Source organism: Dioscorea cayenensis, chromosome 7, assembly GCF_009730915.1.
Source record: "Dioscorea cayenensis subsp. rotundata cultivar TDr96_F1 chromosome 7, TDr96_F1_v2_PseudoChromosome.rev07_lg8_w22 25.fasta, whole genome shotgun sequence".
NCBI lineage: Eukaryota > Viridiplantae > Streptophyta > Magnoliopsida > Dioscoreales > Dioscoreaceae > Dioscorea > Dioscorea cayenensis.
In genome coordinates this window covers 29,036,105-29,052,749 of record NC_052477.1, presented here as the reverse complement: position 1 = coordinate 29,052,749, position 16,645 = coordinate 29,036,105, and the positions used below count along the sequence as shown (strand labels likewise).

The 16,645-nt window shown below is 34.4% G+C and overlaps 2 protein-coding genes across 4 annotated transcripts; both read left to right on the top strand.

The window, feature by feature from the left end:
* LOC120265638 (elongation factor 1-alpha-like) lies at positions 1 to 2,463 on the top strand. The gene is made up of 3 exons (XM_039273591.1): positions 1 to 118; positions 710 to 1,038; positions 1,463 to 2,463. Exons 2-3 carry the CDS (start codon positions 1,027 to 1,029, stop codon positions 2,201 to 2,203), a joined length of 753 nt encoding a protein of 250 aa, XP_039129525.1. The 5' UTR covers positions 1 to 118; positions 710 to 1,026; the 3' UTR covers positions 2,204 to 2,463.
* Positions 2,464 to 4,347: 1,884 nt separating this feature from the next.
* LOC120264476 (E3 SUMO-protein ligase SIZ1-like) lies at positions 4,348 to 16,423 on the top strand. 3 transcript variants are annotated; one of them, XM_039272291.1, is made up of 17 exons: positions 4,348 to 4,676; positions 5,503 to 5,583; positions 7,009 to 7,051; positions 7,382 to 7,460; positions 7,601 to 7,766; positions 9,191 to 9,324; positions 10,012 to 10,080; positions 10,656 to 10,743; positions 10,971 to 11,046; positions 11,327 to 11,400; positions 11,727 to 11,834; positions 12,862 to 13,023; positions 13,454 to 13,558; positions 13,643 to 13,723; positions 13,815 to 14,967; positions 15,620 to 15,916; positions 16,069 to 16,423. In XM_039272291.1, exons 1-16 carry the CDS (start codon positions 4,635 to 4,637, stop codon positions 15,769 to 15,771), a joined length of 2,613 nt encoding a protein of 870 aa, XP_039128225.1. In that variant the 5' UTR covers positions 4,348 to 4,634; the 3' UTR covers positions 15,772 to 15,916; positions 16,069 to 16,423. The 3 variants fall into 3 exon arrangements, with proteins under 3 accessions (XP_039128225.1, XP_039128224.1, XP_039128223.1); XM_039272290.1 differs by having other exon boundaries at positions 9,176 to 9,324; positions 11,733 to 11,834; XM_039272289.1 differs by having other exon boundaries at positions 9,176 to 9,324.
* The last annotated feature ends 222 nt before the right edge of the window (positions 16,424 to 16,645 follow it).

Below are 16,645 nucleotides of genomic sequence, written 5' to 3'. Positions count from 1 at the left end.
TTAAAAGTCATGGTTTCTCCTACAAGCGAACCCCGAGGTTCCAGAGAGCTATCCTCCCTCGAGAGCTCTCTCTCTTTCAGTCCTTGGAGCTCTCCTTCGCCACTGGTGCTTCTCCAAGGTATGATTCTCTTAATTTCTTTGCATTTCTGTGAATTTTTTTTATCAATTATCTAGAATTGAAGTTGATTTAGTTGTCCTATTGTTGTGATTCGTTTGTTTGAGTTCATGCTCGTAGTCTTGTTCACTTTGGAGAATTTCATCAAGTTAGTGATTGTTAGGGTTGATTAGTTTTTTTATTTATATATGTGTTCTTATAAAATTGGATTTTTTTTTCAGTGCGTTCATTTTTCGCCATTCATGCGTTATCGCTTGTGTTCCTTTTATTTCTCAGTGTTTCTATTTCCATTTTGTTAAATTTGTTGTGGATACACTATTCATCACAAAAGATAAACTCTTTTATCCTATTTTACAAGCATTCAATTCATTCGTTTCAATTATATATGCTGAATCGCACAAATTTATAATTGTTGTAAAAGATAAATTTTTATCCAGTTTTATTAGTACTCAATTCATTCATTTTATTTCTATATATGTCTATGTCGCAAAAATTTATAATCTTTATAAAAGCTTAGATATACAGGTTCGATTTCTGTGTTATGATTATATATTTTGGTAGCTTGATGGTTCTGTTTTGCTTTGTTCTTGTCAGAATGGGTAAGGAGAAGGTTCATATTAAGATTGTTGTCATTGGGCATGTCGACTCTGGAAAGTAGACCACCACTGGGCATCTTATTTACAAGCTTGGTGGTATTGACAAGGATATTATCGAGAGATTTGAGAAGGAAGCAATTGAGATGAACAATAGGTCCTTCAAATATGCGTGGGTGCTTGATAAGTTGAAGGCTGAGCGTGCCTGAGATGTACCCGTAATCATGTTCTTGATGAAGTCACGATGCCCGGGAGCATCAATGGGCAAACTCATTATTGACTCAACAACAAGTGGGTTTGAAGCTGGTATCTCAAAGGATGGGCAAACTCGTAAGCATGCTTTACTTGCTTTCACCCTTGGTGTGAAACAAATGATTTGCTGCTGTAACAAAGTAACTTTTCTTCATGAATAGAGAATCCTGGTCTGGCATATCTCTCTATATATATTAGTTTTATTTCTTAGCTTTGAAATCTGGTGTACAAAAGTTCTGATTGCTGATTTCTAGTGACTATAATCATGACCAATATTTTCATGATTAGCATAACCTTAAAGTCCTTATGTGGAACTATCTATATGTTGTTGTGGGTATTCTTCTGTACAGAATTGATAAAATTCACTTATCTATAGAGGTCTTAACCATGACAAACTGTAACGTTGAAAGTTAAAACAATGCTTGCCATCCGGGACATGGCACTGGGTGTCAAGTTACACATCTTTATTTGGTTTAATGTGATCTCTTTTGTTGTATTAAAGATGGATGCCACCACCCCAAAGTACTCCAAGGATAGGTATGATGAAATTGTGAAGGAAGTTTCTTCTTACTTGAAGAAAGTGGGTTACAATCCTGAGAAGATTGCTTTTGTTCCCATCTCTGGTTTTGAGGGTGACAACATGATTGAGAGGTCCACAAACCTGGACTGGTACAAGGGACCAACTCTTCTTGAGGCTTTTGACATGATCCAGGAACCAAAGAGACCTTCAAACAAGTCACTTCGTCTCCTACTGCAGGATGTTTACAAGATTGGTGGTATCGGTACTGTCCCAGTTGGCCGGGTGGAGACTGGTGTACTTAAGTCTGGTATGGTGGTTACTTTTGGTCCCACTGGGCTAACAACTGAAGTTAAGTTAGTTGAGATGCACCATGAAGACCTCCCAGAAGTTGGTCCCGGTGACAATGTCGGCTTCAATGTGAAAAATATTGTAGTTAAGGATCTCAAACGTGGCTTTGTAGCTTCCAATTCAAAGGAAGATACTGCAAAGGAGGCTGCCAACTTCATCTCCGAAGTTATCATCATGAACTACCCTGGACAGATTAGCAATGGATACGCGCTGGTTCTTGATTGCCACACCTCTCACATTACAGTCAAATTTGCCGAGATCCTCACCAAGATTGGCAGGCAATCCGGGAAGGAGCTCGAGAAGGAACCCAAATTCTTGAAGAATGGTGATGCTGGGTTAGTGAAGATGGTTCCAACCAAGCCCATGGTGGTGTAAACCTTCTCGAAATACCCTCCTCTCGGTCGCTTTGCCGTCAAGGACATGCGCCAGATGGTCGCTGTTGGAGTCATCAAGAGTGTTGAGAAGAAGGATCCCTCTAGTGTCAAGGTGACCAAGTCTGCTGCTAAGAAGTAAAGCATGTCATTACCTGTTAACTATGCATGCTTATTATTAATACATGTTTTACTGCTGCTTTCTCTCCTTACTTGTATAACTTTTGATCTATGTTATTTGCTGCATTCTTAGTTTATAGTCAAGACTTCATTTCCTTTTGAGCTGCAGGAGTCTGTGAGTTTTGTTGCTCCTTGGCATCTCAAGTTATGAGTTTTGTTGCATGTCTTATATTATATCTTGTCAGATGTTGTTCTTGGTAATTTATTGCTTGTTTCACCTCCTTTTTGTTTAACTACACTGTGTGTTTTGTGGAAATTCTCACCGGAGACCATTCCTCTTGAAGTCTTCTAGTTCTCGGTTAGTTTTTTTTAAGCGCTAAATAGATGTCTGTTAAAATATATTTTAAAAAAATATGAAGAAGGGTTGCTTTAAGCACTTTTATACTTTTTGTTCTCCTTTTTAATAAATCAGTGATTTATCTACTTTTATTCAAAAAAAAAAGAGAGGGTTGCTTTAATGGTTTATGTGGAGGAATAATGTTTTCTATTTTTTCATGGATTTGTGCTTTTTTTTAAATGATTATTTGCGTGGTGACTAATTGATATGGTTTTTCAATTTGGTGCATTAGAGGATATGGGATGATAATTGAAATTTTCTTTTACTTTAAAAAATATAAATTTTGATTATTTTAATTTAGTTTTGGATTATACTTGTATATTTGAATAGTCCAATGGTAAGACACTTGAGTGCGAGAGGAGAGTAAGATTTCAACCCTCCAGAGTTGTAGAGCAGGGGAATTTTCTCAAGAGGTTTGTCCTAATGTTTGTCCTAGCTATAAAAATGTAATTTTAAAAATGTAACTATAAAAATATAACTTTATCTGTTTGGAAGGAGATGGGCTGCTTAAAAAAATCAGCCAGATCTTTATAATTAATGATCCGAAATTTTTTATACTCTATCATCCAAAGCATACTTTTAATTATATTTTATATTTTATTATTTTTGTTAAACTAGTATTAGTGGTCAACTTTGCAGGGTTGTTGGGGGGTGGGGGTTGCCATTATTTCATTTCTTTGAAAATATTAAATGTAATGTAAAAATTTCATGAAAGCATGAATATTAATTGAGAAAATATCCTTTGAATTGCCTACTTTGAACCACTCTAATTGATTTTATTTTTTTTTTTAATTCAAAGTGAAGGGTTCAAATCTTTAATTTTTTTAACGAATAGATGATAAACGTTCTTATTTAAGAGATTATTAAAGAGAAAAAGATGTATAGGCATGAAATTTTTTTAATTTTTTCTATAAATCAGTGATATTTTTTTCTTCATATATATGTGTGTCACATCATAATTTTTAAATTATTTTTATGTGTTTCTTCCCAGAAATTTAACAATTAATATATAATAATATAGAATACATTTATGATGTTTACATGATTATTTCCTTATATTTTAAATTATAAATATGTTATACTCCCTCCCCTCCGTTTCTTTTTATTTGTCCTATCTCATATATTAAAAAAATTGGTTATTTCACATAATTTAATAAAAAATTAGTTATTTTTTCAAAATTACTCATAATTTATATCTTCATATTTCTCTCTCATATTAAATTTCAAAAAGAGAATTGAATAGAGTGTTTTGGTAATTTAAAAAAAATAATAATAAATATTTTTTGATGTTTAAAAATGACAGAAAAAAAGAAGATGTGGATTGAGGGAGTATTTTATACACAGTTTTCTGATTCTTAAAATTATAAACCCAACAAATTTTTTTTTGAGAGAATAAAAATTCTGAAATGTTTAAGCCCGAGGCAAAAACTTTATATATATATATATATATATATACACATAAGTCATTAACAACGGTAAAAAAAAAAAAATTGAATTTAGAATTTCAAATTTACATGAAAACCCCTCAAAAATTTGTTATTTATGATTTGTTCGGTCGTGGACCTGTTCAGTCAAAACAAACCGGATTTAAACCCTCGTCACACGTCCGCTTCAGAAGCAAAACAAGAAACGCAAACCATTCGCTCAAGAGAGAGACGAATGCGAGAAAGAGCTCGCGGTCTCCCTCTCGGCGCTTTCCGCCCAATTCCTCCCTCTTTGCCTTCTCCATTGCTCGCAATTTCACTCTCATTCCCTTCTCTCAGGGCTTCAAAGTCCTCTCCTTTGCTCTTTGTGCATCGCCATGGCTCTTTGTTATTGGAAAAAGAGCTGGCTTGGGCACTAGGGTTTGTTCTGTTGGGCTGTGGAGAACGATTCTAGCTCTCGCTTGTTTGAGTGGCGATTTCTATATCGGATTTGTATGGTCGCTGTGATGGATCTTGATTTTGTGACAAATTGCAGGGTATTGGCGTTTTTATGATATATTTTCACTGTTTTTTCACTGTGTTTTTAGTTATGTGATTGTGTTGATGTTTGAATGTTTATGATGGGTATTCATTGCATTAGAATGTTTTAATTTTTCGCCGCTGATATGAATCCACTTCAAACCCTAATGAGTTATCTCAAGGCGTAATTTTTTTATGGAAATGGAGTTTTGAAGGATGGACACATGATTTAGGTTTTATAGTGGGATGTTGGAGTTTTTCTACTCATGCATGTGTAGGGTTAAACCTGAATGTACGGTTTTGTGTTGGGACAAGAATGCAGCAGCTCATGACAACTACCACACTTAAGATCCAATCTTATCTTTTCGCTTACCTGGAAAGTAGGACAGGAATTACTGACAATTATAGCCAAATCGATCTTTTTGTGCGTTGAATTTTGTTGTTTCTGTAAAGCACATGCTGTAAATCATCAAGCTTCTTGCCCTTGATACTTTTGTATGTGGACATGATTACATTTTTACTATATTATGTTAGTTAATGTTATACCCAGTTGTCTTGTTGATGGCAAGATGTTTCCACGTGTGTTGTTTTCTCATTGTAAAATAGAGTTTTTTTTCCCTCTTGGTTGCTATCGTTAAGTATTTGATATGTGTGAAGATCCTTTTTTCTTGATGATATGAGATGAAAGGTGGTATTTTTTTCTTGACCATCAAATGTGCTCACATCACGTGGACCTTGTTGTATGAATGATTGTGAATTAGAAAATATTTCAACCTTCTGGTGAGCAGCCCTTTGTGAATTGGTGGATCGCATTTGAACATGACTTTTTTCTCTTTATCTTAGGATAAGGTGCCACAGTTCAGGATAAAGGAGCTCAAAGATGTTTTGGGGCAACTGGGCCTTTCAAAACAAGGAAAGAAGCAGGTTAGCAGTTGAAATGCTCTGTTATCTTCCAGCTTGTAATTAGTTTTTCAAGGTTTTTGATTTAATCAAATTATCTTGCACTCTCTTGGATATGATCCTGTTACGGTAACTTTATCATATGTTCACTTCTTTTAACTTGTATCCATTTTGATTATTTTTGCCAAATGAAATGCTAAGCTTTTTCTAATTGTCTCTCTTCTTAAATTTCCAGAGTCCAGTGCAGTGACTGCACTTATCAAAAGCACCTAAATATAGTAAATTTTGTCGTTAAACTTGATGCTAAAATGAATCTTATGTTTTTCTTTTGCATGGAGTGTAATTTTTAAAAACATACCAATTTTGTTAGATCATACATTGTAGAAAACTTTGCAGTACATATTTCTTGGAGGGCTCAACAAGTTTATCTAAGAATTTATAGTATATTATTAAGGTACGAGATAAAGTAAGTTGAGAAGATAAATCATCTAATATGCAGTGGTCACTACAAAATTAGAATACAGCAAGCAATTTACTGAAACGATATCCTTCTATTGATTCCTTTCAGTGTCTAATTTTTCTGGATTTTTCATTCTCGTATAACACATTTTTTAATTAGCTTGTGGCTCTTTCCCTTTTTTCTCAACTTCCCTTCTTTCTATGCCCTCTGGAACAGTTGTTATTTCTCCCTTCTCTGGTCATTTGGAACTTCTTATCTCCTTTTATTATTGTTACTACTTTAACCAAGGCTGATCTCTTGAAAATGGAAGACAGTTCTTGACTTTTATGTAGTTAGAATGGATGTGCTTAATTCATTGATTATGAATTTATTAGTTGTTAATGTGGTCATTTCTATGATTAATTTTTAAATTATCTTGATAAAAAATAAAGTCTTTAAGTATTCAAGTGTTGCCATGCCACTGTGTCAAATATAGTGTGTCAATGTTTTCTATTGACTTTCGCTTTTGGAGGGATCAAACACTTATACAGGATATTACATAGAAAATTGGAAAGAGAACAAATAAAACTTCTAAGAAAATGAATTGAAGGGTTTCTTGGTTGTGCTAGTCAAATTCATCTCTGATAAATACTTTTAATTATTTTTAAAAACTTGTTATCTATTTTGGTTGGTGTATATCTTAGGCGGTGCCATAAGATGTAATGTATTGTTCTTTTCCTAATCAACAGTTATTTATAAGACAAATATCATGGCCATAGTCTTTTTGTGTCATGCCAATGCTTTCATTGTGAATTTTTGTGTTTGGAGCTTTGTAAGCTTATTGACTAATTCAATTCTATTGGTGTAACATAATCACAAATGCTCTTAAACACTATCTGGCTTTTACTCCACAAAAAATCACAGATGCCATATTTTGTTGAACTTCTATGCTTTTCAATTAACCTTTGCTTGAATGTTATGTAATTTGGCTTTGGTTAAATGTTTTACAGGATCTTATTGACAGGATCTTATCACTGGTTTCAGATGAACAAGGTACTGGGTTCGCTTCGTTATCATCGTTTGAAAGTGATTTATTGCCTTCTTGTATATATTTTTAATAGCACATCTAAATTTATTGTATGCCCGGTTCTTGAATTTATGGTTAAATAAAATCTTTTTCTGGGTGAAATTTAGTGGCTCTTGTGTTAATTTGGCCAGAATCTGGTCTTTTGTTTTGACTCCATCGTCCTTGTTTGCTATGGTAATATTTCTGAGCATGGAAAGGTTTCGGACAAAAATAATATAGATTCTCAATCCCAAACCCACCCCCCCTCGTTTTTATTCCTTTTTTGAGTCTGATATTCCTGATTTTTGTTTTTGCAGTTCCTAAACCAACTAGCTGGGGGCGGAGAAGCTCCATAGGTCTGGAAGGGCTGTCTAAAATAGTTGATGATGCTTTCAGGTGATCTTCTTGTGATTTTGTTTTCTATTGTTTCCTTTTCCTTCACATTGTTTTTTTACTATAATAATCTTTTATATATTTTGTTAGGTTTTAATTTATTTCTATCTGAATGATGTTGGTTGTTCTTATTTTTCATCCAGAAAATTGCAATTTCCCAATGGTACTGATTTTGCCATAAGGAGTGACAGTGGTTCAGATTTTGATCATGTGAAACCTAACCAGGACATGGATGACTCCTATCAGATCAATATGAAGGTCAGGTGCCCTTGTGGCGATAGGTCATCGATCTCCGAATCAATGATTCAGGTATTTGTCCTTTCATGATTTTATGTCTTTTAAGGCATCATTTTGTTCATTGGCTATTATAATTTGATATCCATGCAAGATGCCTTAACGTTATTATGTTGCCGTTTGTTTACTGTACATTGAATTCAAGTAGAAATTTGATTTGTTAATGCATCCTTGAGCACACTGTTTTTTATTCTTCATTTCAGCATCTACTTTGTTAGTGAATATGTTCTCCTGTAGGAATATCATCAAGCTCTAGGCAATTGGCATCCTCAGTCTTTTAAGAAAGTATGCTGGAATAGACTTTCATAGGGCTGGTGATGGGAAGCAATACATTTCTAAGAAATGAAAAATTGAAACTTTGGAGTTTTAATGCTTCATGATTGCAGCAGGAGATTTGAATTAAATATGAATAATACATTGGTCATAAATGACATCTTTTGAGAACTTTTTGCCTATATAACATGTTCAAATCCCTCCAGATCCCTCATAAAAATAAAAAAATAAAATAAAATAAAATAAATCCTAAATGAAATATAAATTGTCTGGATGAATGCGAGGTTTTCAAAATCTAATAACTGGATTGAAAATGCATTTTTCTAAACCTTGTTGGTTTGTCTTAAGGGTTTCCATTGTGTTTGGTGATTAACATGCTGGAAAATTTGATCAATTGGCACTTTATTTTTGTGGAGAGAGGCATCCTACTAGGTAAAAGATTGCAATAGGCTGAAGAGAGGAGTGTAAAAGAGAGAGACAAGCTCTTTGGTATTCCTGCAAAAATGTTTGATTTGCTTCTTAGAACTGAATGCTGTAAAGTGATTATGTGTGGTGATGAAAAATTTTCTGCATTTGGTACTTTTATAGGGATATCAAGCTTTTTGGGTGTATTTAATTTAAACATAGTATTCTAACTGGAGCTTGTTCTTATTCTTGAGTTAACAAAAACACCATTTATTGTACAAGTTAGTTGAGATGGATTTGCAATTGTCTATTCTCTGTTAGGTTGAGTTATTGAGCATGTCATAACTTGAATGTAAAGTTTCTTATATCATGGAAACTTAATTGAAGGTTATCTTTAGGGCCTACAATTAATAGGCTTTGCTGCTTTATTGCATTGACTTTTGTTGGAGATCTCATTCTATTTGTAGAAGAAAGTAAGTTTCCTGTAGAGCCTATCTCTTAGAAGCCATTGCGGATAGATTTCTATTGGTTATTATTTATAGAAAATCTATGCAGTTGTTCTCAATAAATATTTCCATTTGCTGGCTCATGTTAATCCTCAAGTGATTGGAAGATATTGTCTTGAATGAGAATAATGTTAAGTGGTGCTTCATTTTGTAATTTTTTCGCTTCTTTCTTAGTTGCATCCTGTTGTGATGTAATAGTTTCTTTATATTCTTTGTCACACTAATTTTAAAATGTGGCAGAATTTGTTAATGCAGTGTGAAGATCCACAATGTCATGTCTGGCAACATATTCGCTGTGTTATTATTCCTGAGAAACCTACGGATGGTATCTCACCTGATCTTCCACCACGTTTTTATTGTGAAATATGCCGAGTCAATAGGGCAGACCCGTATGTTTTTCTCGACCTTGTATTGATCTTATTGGTTGTATGATTATCTATTATAATTTCTGGACCTTTTCGCATTAATATAACAGTAAGGAAATTGTTTTTCTTTTGTATTGTACCATCTTGTCTTTGATTTTGGTCTTTTCTGTACGCTAACTTGCTTGATGATATGTTATTCTATCTTATGATGTTCTTGAAGCATTTTGTAATTATATTTTGAGCTTTTGTTCTTAAGTCCACTTGATAGGTTTTCCCTCAGCTTTTTTTGCTTGCTCTCTTTTAAAATTCATGGAATACAATCTAATATTTAATAAGGATTGAGTAGGTTATGTCTAGGAGTTCACTACAGCTTTTGCGTGTGAACAATGTGTAATGTTTATATTTGGGAATCGTTAAAGGTGATTCACATGGTCAGAGTACTGTTGTTAATAATGTTGTATTAGCACTTATTCTTAATCATGCTAGTATATTGCTATTGGTTAATCTTCATTCTCATATTAACAATTTCTCTGCGTTAGTTTTGCTGGTCTGTTTGAATTTCTAAAATCACATAAAAATGCGTATTTGAATACAAATGCTATCTCTAATCTGTGTGGGTGGTGGTTTTATGTTGCCATCTTTGAAATTTATAGTCTTTTGTTCTGATAATTTAGAAGTTGTTAACAAAGAAATATGCTTTACCATGCACAGATTTTTGGTGACAATTCGCCATCCTTTACCTCCTCTGAGATTGGCATCATTTGGTGCATCCTCTGATGAGTGAGTTCTGGCTTGAAATTTATATTATTAATTGCATTTTATCATAGTTTATTTTGCTTACTTATGCTCCAGTATGTCGTGTACCATCAACTCTATGACTCCAGTATATATGATTATTTTCCTTATTTGAACTTCTTATTTGAGATTGATTGAAGTTATGTAGGACTGATTACACATTTCTGTATGAGGTTGACTGGTAGACTGAATCAGTCCATCACTTCCATCATACAAAAATCTTTTTGTATCTTGTAATAACTCATTTAATTTTTAAATTGTGACTGTACACATTTTTGTAACATGTTTATTGACTGGTTACATTTGGAGAATTTACTCACATGTTAATTTGAGATGTATACTTATATTGGTAGTTAATTTTGTGATGTGTATAAGAGGGAAAGAATATTTGGATAGGTATTCCTCTGCCATTTTTCTGGATCAATGGTCTCTTTCATTACTAACTTTATAGTGGTGCTCTGCCAAGTGCCAACTATTTGCATATATATATATATATATATATATAATTTACATATTTTGTCACCCTTTGCTTGATTGAAATTGCTATGATTTTTTCCCAGATCAAATGCAGTACAAAGAATTGAGAAAACATTTAATTTGTCAGGAGCTGATATGGAAATGCTCCAGAGATCTGAATTTGATCTTCAGGTTGGTCTCTTCCCTAATTTCCTGGGTCATCATTTCTAACCTTTAGTTATGTGGTGACTGACTCAAACCTACTCTCGCGTTACCATGGTAGTAACTAGTTCTTTCCTCATATGGAGATGATTGGCAAGTATAGTTATGTTCTTTGAATATTCTCTTTTAATGATCTTGTGTAGTGTTTTTCACATGGAACCAGATGCTAAGTCCTTTAAATTGGTATTCTTTTTCAGGTAGGGTGCATTCTTTTAAATGATAAAGTTCAATTCAGAATGCATTGGCCTCAATATGCAGATTTGCAAGTTAATGGTACGAAAAGGGCCCCCTTTGCATCTTGTTTGCCTGTTAACATTGTCAGTACAATGTTGTATTAATCCTCAGACATCTTATATATGTCGGATAATTCATACTTTCAGAAATTATTGAACTGATGTGTGCTGATCATGAGCCATAGTTATTGTTATGGATATATCATTTTTGGTCTCCTTAAGTGCATCAAAGAAATTTTTGATATTGCCATGAGTTCTCTTTGTTTCTCTCTGATTCAAACTATGCCATATGTTCTCTTAACATGTGATGCTTTGGGCAGCTGTTCAAGTCCGAACTACAAACAGACCAGGCACCCAGTTGTTAGGAACCAATGGTCGTGATGATGGTCCAACAGTGAGTATTTTATGTCCTCATTAAATCTCTTTCTATAATCATATACTTGTTGATGACTTGCTAGGCATGTCAGTATAATCCCTCAGTAATGGTTTAGGTATGACTTTAGCATTGGTATGATGTTTTAGAAAATATTCTATTTTGGGCATATGGCTATTTCATTATCTGTGAATTTATATCTCATATTAGTATGAAAATCACAACTTGTTTCTGAATTACTTCCTGTTTGGAGAAATTTTCAACCCCAACTCAAAAAACTGTATGGCAATGGAGCTGTATATCTGATTATTATTAGTAGTTTAGGTTTTTAATTTTTTTCGTGTCAGATAAAGGTATGCAGCATGGAAGGAGTTAACAAGATAATGCTATCAATGTGTGATTCTCGTGCATTTTGCTTGGGAGTCAGAATTGTCCAGAGGCGCACACTGCAGCAGGTAATTTTATTTATATATTTGAGTGTTTAATTGGTTCTTATAGCAAATGATTGTTTAGAGTTTTGGAAATGCCATTGTCCTTGCATTGCTGATGATTTCATATTTAGTTCACATTGTTCTGCTGTTTAGTTCCAAAATTGTCTTAGACAACCCAGCTGAAGGAAGTTGACATTTATTGCCCTTGTTATAACATGAAGATGTCGGATTGTTTCAGCTAAAAAATTTGGGGAAGAAAGCAAACTGCATAGCAACAATTTTGCATGATGAATTCCAATATGATTAAAATATAAGTTTTAAACTATTTACCATAATTTCAACTGTGAGATCAATTGCCATTTATGAAAATGAGATCCTTGTATTGCTTTGTAAATTCATATTCCAGATTAGGACTTGAATTTTGCTAGAGGCTTGGCATTTTCCTGAGTGGGCAAATTTTTTTACCTATTGATTCTTGAATTTTACTGGAGTTTGATATTTTATTAAGCAAATTTCTTACCAAATGACCAATAATATGTCTTGAAAAGTTTGAAATCAATGATATTGTATAGTTGTTGTTGTTGTTGTTGTTTTTTCATTTTGGAAAGTTTAAAATAAATACATAAATGGATGTTTAAACTTTCTTTCCTTTTTGGATAACCAGAATATAGTCCTTTTGTGGTATGTGGGATCATTGCTGCATTTTAATTAAATTTTGCACAATAAGGTAGACATGCAGCTATGTATTGAAAGAAATGTTTTTGGGAAATGCAATTTAATAATCTATGCTGCTTACCATTGAAAGGTTGAAGAAACAGGATTAATATTTAGTACTTGACGTGGCTGCTGACAGTTGTCTTTGGGCCTTAAGGATGCCAAGCAGTGTAGTTAAAAGCGTCAGATAATGCATCTTAAGCATGCGTACCATAGTTTTCTATTAGTTCCTAATGTCTGGCCACTGTATTGCAGTCTACTGAAACCCAAAATGAGGTAACCGAGGTTGCCCAGTTCTTTTTGCTTGAATTGTATTTACATCACTTTTGATGCCTAGGTCCTAAACTTGATACCAAAAGAAGCAGAAGGGGAGAGTTTTGAGGATGCCCTTGCCCGTGTTCGTCGTTGCTTGCGTGGGGGTGCTACTGCAGAGGATGAAGATGGTGACAGTGATTTAGAAGTTGTTGCTGATTCAGTCACTGTCAATCTTCGCTGCCCAGTAAGTTGTGTCAGTAGTTCTGTAGTTCGTAATATGTTTACTATTGGTTTATACATGTATGCTTACAATCTTCAGCTGTTCTCTTGACTTCTGTTGTTTCTCGCAATATTTCTTAAATCATGTGCATGTCGACTTTCTGTTCATTGGGAAATTGGGTACCAAGTCAGTTGGGTATTTCTTTTTGTTTTTCCATGCTCTCCTAATTCTTTGAATTTTCTGTCTTCTGCTGCTATTTAGTTCAACAAAATTAGAAATGTTTGTGAATACCAGGCTTTTATTTTTTCAGAACAGAAAATTCTCACAAGTTTTGTGGCTTTTTTCTTCTTTTTTTTGTGGTTATGTACCAACTGCAGGCCGGCATCAGTTTTATGGATTTAGAGAACCTGCAGATGCTAAATTTAAGAAAATCCTGTTTCTTTTATGTGTTCAGATGAGTGGATCTCGAATAAGGGTTGCTGGAAGATTCAAGCCTTGTGCTCACTTGGCTTGTTTTGACCTAGATACTTTTGTTGAACTTAATCAACGCTCTCGAAAAGTGAGATTATCTTCTTTTGTGAGATGTTGTTGCTCTTATATTGTTCTTCTACTGATTCTTGTGCTGAGTAACCTTTTTGTGCAGTGGCAATGCCCAATTTGTCTTAAGAACTATCAGTTGGAAAATATTATAATTGATCCATACTTTAATCGCATCACGTCCTTGGTAAGTGTCTTAGTTATCTTTGGCTTTGTATTTATTCATGAAATGGTGATTCCAGTCCCACCTGGTACCAATTATTCTTTGTTGAATATAGATGCGAAACTGTGAGGAAGATGTGACTGAGCTTGATGTGAAGCCTGATGGTATGTGGCGTGTTAAGAATGGAACTGAATTAGGGAATTTTGCTCGGTGGCATCTACCTGATGGTGATCTTTGTGCTTCAAATGATTTGGAAATTGAACCTAGACCAGAGATAAAGCGGGTTAAACAGGAAGGTGCACCTGAAGGTCAGACAAGTTTGATATTAGGAATCAAAAGAGATCGCAATGGAAACTGGGAACTTAGCAAGCCTGAAGAAAACTATGTGTTTGACAAATTTGAAAATTATGGCCAAAATGCCATACCTATGAGCAGCAGTGCCACTGGTAGTTACAAAGATGGGGAAGATGTTAGTGTTAATCAAGATGGTGGGGGACATTTTGATTTTTCTCTGAATAATGGTCACGAGCTTGATTCTCTCTCGCTTGGCTTTGATCCAACCCATGATGTTAGTAGAATCCCTTCTGCTACATTCAAAGATCCGGTTGTTATTGAAATCAGTGATTCTGAGGAGGATAATAATAAAATTGTTTCTCCTAAAGACGGCTATGGTGCTGGTACAAGTGTTCCAACTGGTGTTACATTTTCTATCAATCAATCTGAAATTTCAGGAAGAATGCATGATGACCCTGTGCTTGGGACCAGTAGCACTCCATCTCCTGTTTTTTTTGACAATAATGTTGATGATCTTGAGTTGCCACCCTGGCCTTTGCAGAGTGGCCCTCAGACAGGAAATGGCTTCCGACTTTTTGAGACAGAAACTGATGCTCCAGATTCTTTGATGGATGCAGCTATGAACGGCTATGATTTGGTAGCCAATGATGTATTAGGGAATGCTTCTCAAGTCCAGGATCACCCAACAACTCATTCTGATGCAGAAATGAATCTATCACTGGTTGATAATCCTCTTGCATTTGATCATGATGATCCCTCCTTGCAAATTTTTCTTCCAAGTCGGTCCACTGTTGTTCCACTACAGTCTGATCTAACTGGACATGCTGAAATGGGAAGCATTGGTCATTCTGATGATTGGATATCTTTAAGACTAGCTGCTGGTGGGGACAAAAATGATGCTCCGACAAATCAGATGACATCACAGCATAAGTTTGCCCCAAAAGGGAGTAGAATGGAGTCATTAGCTAATACAGGTGCATTCCTGATGGTCTACATTTGACTTTAGGTGCTTTTTTTTTCTGCAATGAATATTTGATACTTTGAAGTCTTTGGAAATTGTTCGCCATACTTTTTGCATTCGTTTAGAAATAACTTGATAAATTTATATTTGGGTTGCATTCAAGATTGCGCAGACATATCTAGTCATTTTAGAAGAGAAACTGAAAATTTAATACTTGAAATACTTAAAGCCAAGCCTATTTTGTTGTGTTACCAGAACAAAATTTTTGAAATGAAATAGAAAATTGATGCAGAAGATTAAATAGTGATTTAATTTTCAATCCACAATTTGGTTGTATCATTGTTGTTATTATTATTATTATTATTATTTACTTGCTTGCTACTCTTTTGCATCCTCTTTACTGCTCTCATGCTTTCTGAATTAGATCTTCAGTATGATGTTTTCTTTTGTGTGCGTTTGCGCACGTGCGTGTGTGCGCGCATGTAATAGTTTTTTTTTTTAATTCAATCTCTGCAACTCATTTTTTATTCTTTATTCTGGGTACTCGTTTTTTGGTACACATTTTCAGTATTTTTATTCTTAACCAAAACAATTTGTTAGAACATCTTTTCTACCGCATATCTCGATATAGCATATGATCTAACATTTTAGAATTACCCATGCAGCATCTTTGCTACTAAATGATTGTGGCAACAACCAATCTAACAAACCGAGAACAAACAACCAGAGATCTGAGGACGCCTTCTTTACATATCCTCGCCAACAACGTTCTGTTCGGCAACGCCAGTACTTAAGGATACCTAGTGATTCAGATTAGTTTTCTTACTCTTGTTTAACCTTTTTTTATTATAGCTTTTTGGCGAGCATTTGGGAGGATGCCCGTTGTTTATAGGTTTTGACTTGTCTCCATTGCCATCATGATCACCCTTTCGGAAGAGAAGAGCCCTCTTGTTTTTTTCCCGGTAAGTGAACAAAATTTGCAATACTTAGATAACTATAAGTGCTGATGTTTGTTTGGCAATGCATTGAAGAATGATGGTGAACTTATATGTTTGGAAGTTGGGCTGCTTGGATATTTTTGAAATCATCTCTCATTGCTTTCCATTTTGGCCAGGTCTGTACCTGTTATCCTTTCTGATGCAGTCTGAGATCTGCCCATTAGCTTATAGAATCAATAGAGGCCCAAAAAAAAAAAAGGTGAGCCTAATTGATGGAGGAGGATCGGTGTTTCGGTATCAAAGGAAATAAGCGGAAAAGAGCCGAGGACTATCTTTGTACATATTCTCCGTTCTTTTGTTGAATGGAAAAAGAAAAAATAAGAGACAAATGGAATTTATTTATAAAATTTTGTTTTCCTTTTGTGATTTTTCATGGTCTCCTTCCAAATTTGCTGCCTTTGTTGGTTTGGCAATTAATTTCATTAGAATTATATGCACAGAGATTCAAAGGATCCAGTTATGTTGATTACAGTTTTTTTGGTGCGGGATGCATGATAAATGCCTAATTGGATTTTAGTGTTTTTAGTCCCAATTTTTAACAGATGAGTGAATTAGGTTTCATCACTATATTTTTGATGAGAACAGGTGGGGTGGCATTACAACAATTTTGTACTGCCTTGTCTTAAACAAAATGAAGACTGACAACATAGTTATTTGTGACAGTGAAGTGCTTGTGTGTGTGTATATATAATA

Excerpts from the sequence above, each read along its gene's own strand:
- LOC120264476 (XM_039272289.1), top strand. The coding sequence starts at position 4,635 with ATGGTCGCTGTGATGGATCTTGATTTTGTGACAAATTGCAGG. Across the intron at positions 7,052-7,381 it reads ACTGGTTTCAGATGAACAAG|TTCCTAAACCAACTAGCTGG; the intron begins GTACTGGGTTCG and ends TTGTTTTTGCAG. Across the intron at positions 11,835-12,861 it reads AGAGGCGCACACTGCAGCAG|GTCCTAAACTTGATACCAAA; the intron begins GTAATTTTATTT and ends TTTGATGCCTAG.